Raw genomic sequence first — 3972 nt, forward strand, 5'->3', positions numbered from 1 at the left:
TACAGGGTCCATCACATGGATTAAACCAAAGAGCCTGAACAGACTATGGATGTTTTCTGAGAAAACCACATTACTCATGGAATACTGAGGTAAACGCTTAGCAACAAACACTGGTTCTTCAGGAAAATCAGGATAAAACAATTTAAAAAACGCAATTTTTAAATTGTATTTAACATATCCATATTCTAATAGCATTTGAGCCCTCAGGATCCTTCTCACCTTCTGCTCGGGCAGGTAACTGCACAAAGCAAACATTATCACACGATTAAGCTCACTCCTTCGGGCACAAATGCTTCATTTAAATAAAAAATCAGGAATTTAAATTTTAGTCACAACCTTTTTTTCCATAAATAAAACACAATTCATGAAACAATTCTAGGATCAAATGTTAAAAATGTGAAATCCAGTTTTGAAACTGCTTGTAGATTTCTGTTACTCTTCTAAACTACTAATGCATCCTCCACAGCTAAATGTTGTGTTTGTTGATTGGTTATTTTAACAATCAGCAAGGTCTCTGGTTGGACATCAACATACCATGTCATCACCAAAGCAAGCAGACACTGCGTATGCAGCTCTGCTTTACCCAATCAGAATCCTAGCCAGCGCACGAGTCACTGTGCTGAAAGAACGAGTAAGGAGATGCTTCTGGAAAATGGTAGTGGATTAAAAAGTATAATATTTTCTAAACGAACATACTTGAGTAAAAGTACAAGTATCCCAAAAATAAAGTACTTAAGTAAAGTATAGATCCCGAAAACAAATGCTTAAGTAGTGTAATAAAATATTTCTACTTTGTTACTTTCTAACCCTGATTTTCACCAATTTTGAAGGCGAGACAAAGGTTTGTTTTTTTGATCTATAGTAAACAAACCTGCACCAAGCAAGTCTTTTTCAAAGAGCAACCACTATCAAGAGTAGCTACTATTTATATTTATACTATTATAATAGTTGCATGTATTGAATCTAAAATATCAATTTACTACAATATATTTCCAGTAAGGTACCCCCTCTGTTTTATTTGTATATACCTGTGTCCAGCATTGACCATCTTGAAACTGGTACCATCTATTATTATTATTATTATTATTAAAAACATTGAAAATTGAAAATACACTCTGTAAGAAATAATTCACTTTAAAGGGGAAGTAGGCTTCTCTTAATTTGCTATTCCTTTCTGCGTCCCACCTTCTGTGGATTGGTCAGTGCTACCTGAGACAGCGCCCAGCCTGTCAAATTCACAGCACAGGAGAGAAGGCATAAAACAACGCTAGCGCTCTTGAGTTTGCACGTTGCCTTCCATTTTTTTTTAGTGTTCATCAAAATTGGGCCACAGTTTAATTTTTTTTTTCCAAATTTCTAAAAAATAACGTCAACCTGCATATTAGCAAAATATCTAAGTCAATTAAATATCTTGTGTAGCCGTTACATTGGATCTTTGCCTGTGTCTGTATGCTCTGTTTTTGGTTAGACACAAGGCAGAATTGTATGGATGGCTTTGTAGAATACACAAGTAGAAAGCATTTTGCTGTGCCTAGCAAATGTGTCAGACATTTCCAACAGCTGTAATATTTACTACATTTGGTTCTTCTCACGTCTAGCATTCTAGTTCAATTATAGGCTACTGTGTGAATTAAAAATAAAACTATTCCATTACCATAACCATCGTCACTACACCGGTGCTGATACTGCAGAAGCAGAACCTTTCGTACACTGCAGCTCTCAATAATTGTTTCAGCTTAATCAACAATTTAGCAACTTTCACTAGTGAAGTAAAAATGTCTTTAGATTACTCATGAATTAATAAATTGACTTTGTATACAATAATCATTACTAATGCTTTCAAATAAATCACAAAATTGCAAATTGTTGTAACTTTAAATATATATATGGATGTCTATTTAGTTATTTATATATGTGTATTCTTCTCTTTTTGTTTTCTAGGTGTAACATGGATTTCAAAATGCCAGTTTGGCACACTAGGGTCATGTGACCCATGCCATTTATACTATTCAGTTGGCAATGCTGATTGTGAGGATTCTCCATCTTTGTTTGGACTAGACTTTCTTCTTCCACCTAACTCAGGCACTTACTATTACAGTACCTGAGCAAGAAGGATCACAACTTCTCCAGCTACTACTGCAACATCTGACACAGAATCCAATAGAATTCTCATTGCAGTCCACACGTGGTTTGAGAAACTAAAAAGCTAAAAATGTAAGAAAAGCCTTGGAAAATGCATACTGTTATGTAATTTGAATGAAGAAAAAGACTAACAGCATACCACCTTGATGCTTTTTGAATCTGCCAACCCATTATATAGTTCTTAACAACCAACACACCAATCTTCAATTATGACTTAGGACAGCTTTACAAAGTTACCTGCAAAGACATATTTTTCTTTTTTTCTTACCAATTCAATGGTGTGAAGCTATTATTCCTAAAAGAAAGCTATTTTGTTACAGCTGTTTCCTCGTGTGAGGGAGCTATGTAGAAGGGTTTGTATTTGACTATATTAATAGTTACAGGGCTTGGTTGGTTGACAGCCATTGTTGAGTTGAAGGTTACGCTATAGAGTCCCACACATGGCAAAGGCAAAAAGAGAGAGCCCAGACCTGAAATCTTTGCACTTTTTCAAGAAAAGATTTTTGTCTCTGTCATTTGGCCTTTGTGGTTCATTTAACATCTTTAACAGGCTGCTTATATTAAATCTATTAGTTACAGAGTTCCAAAATAAAAGCTGTCACCCTGTGTAACAAGACTGGCTTATTGAATTTGTATTTTTATGTTGTGTTGAGAAATGTATTAATGCAATGTATCCTCATTTACTACAATTACTGTAAAATAAAACCATATCTCTGTTAAATTTTCCCAACATCATAATGTGATGTATTTCTGAATTACTACATACAAATACTAATTATGGGGGTCGGGTGCAAAACACCTGCTATAACACTACAAATAAGGTTTACGGCATCCATGGCTCTTAAAGGTGTTGATCTGATACTTGGCCAGTTATTATTGATTACAATCTTATGCCTTCAGGGAAATCTGGGAGTGGAAATCTGCAGTGTCGCAATAACTGAATGAGCACAAATTGAGATTGTTCCTGTTACAACAACAGGCATTTGTGCAGGACAGACATGTACCTGCCAATTTCTATTAGTACTACTGTATATGTTATCACACTTTTTTGTCTAACCTAGGATGGTCACACAGCAGTACAGGCAAAAAGAAAGGAAGTCCACACACAAAATGTTACATTTTGAATGCATAGCAGCACAATGTTATTGAATGTTTTTCTTTTTTTCTTTCACAAGACTCAAAACAGCATGTTTTTCAAACACAACTCAAAACTGCCTTTGCTCAGGACTGTTACAGTAATCTTAGACAATGGCTCTGGGTCCCAGAATCTTCTGACACCCAACTGTTATACAATCTAACAAGCTCCTCTGCATCAAGAACTGGTGCTGGAAGCTTGCTTGAAGCAGGTTGGTCTTTGCTGCTATCCTGAAACCTGCCTCCATTCATTGCCATGAAAAGCCTTTCTGTCTCCCGTTTATACAGCTCTTCAGCTTGAGCAGCCCAATGACAATCAAGATCCAGTCTAGAGTAAACATATCTTGATTGACATATGCAAGAGGCTCCCAGCAGAGACCAATATTGGAGTTTTGTCATAGGAAGGGAATTAGCCCTTTCCGTATTCAAACCGTATATTTAACTAAATACACATGCAAACAGAACACACTCAGGGTTTATATTATCCTGAATCGGGATTAATGGCAGTGTTCCAGTTACACAGATAAATAAGGACCAGTCAGGATCTATGGAGAAGCGACATGAAAGCTTGGGCCAAGTGGATGTCAGACTAAAGATGAAAGGTATATGTAAACCTGAGTATACAATTAAGAGAATTTAAAGATTTAAAGTCAGGAAAGTATGCAGTGTCTCCTAATATAATGCATGTAAAAGCAA

General features: G+C 35.9%; 1 protein-coding gene across 1 annotated transcript in view; it reads left to right on the forward strand.

Annotated features, from left to right (window-relative positions):
* Positions 1-2863, forward strand: part of LOC121318344 (chemokine-like protein TAFA-5) — a 117540-nt gene extending 114677 nt beyond the window's left edge. The window contains exon 4 of the mRNA XM_041254901.1: positions 1942-2863. Within this exon, the coding sequence (XP_041110835.1) occupies positions 1942-1947 (6 nt within the window). The 3' untranslated portion in view covers positions 1948-2863. The remainder of the gene's footprint in view (positions 1-1941) is intronic.
* Positions 2864-3972: the final 1109 nt, after the last annotated feature.

The sequence above is a fragment of the Polyodon spathula genome, chromosome 7, assembly GCF_017654505.1.
Source record: "Polyodon spathula isolate WHYD16114869_AA chromosome 7, ASM1765450v1, whole genome shotgun sequence".
In the NCBI taxonomy this organism is placed as follows: Eukaryota; Metazoa; Chordata; class Actinopteri; order Acipenseriformes; family Polyodontidae; genus Polyodon; species Polyodon spathula.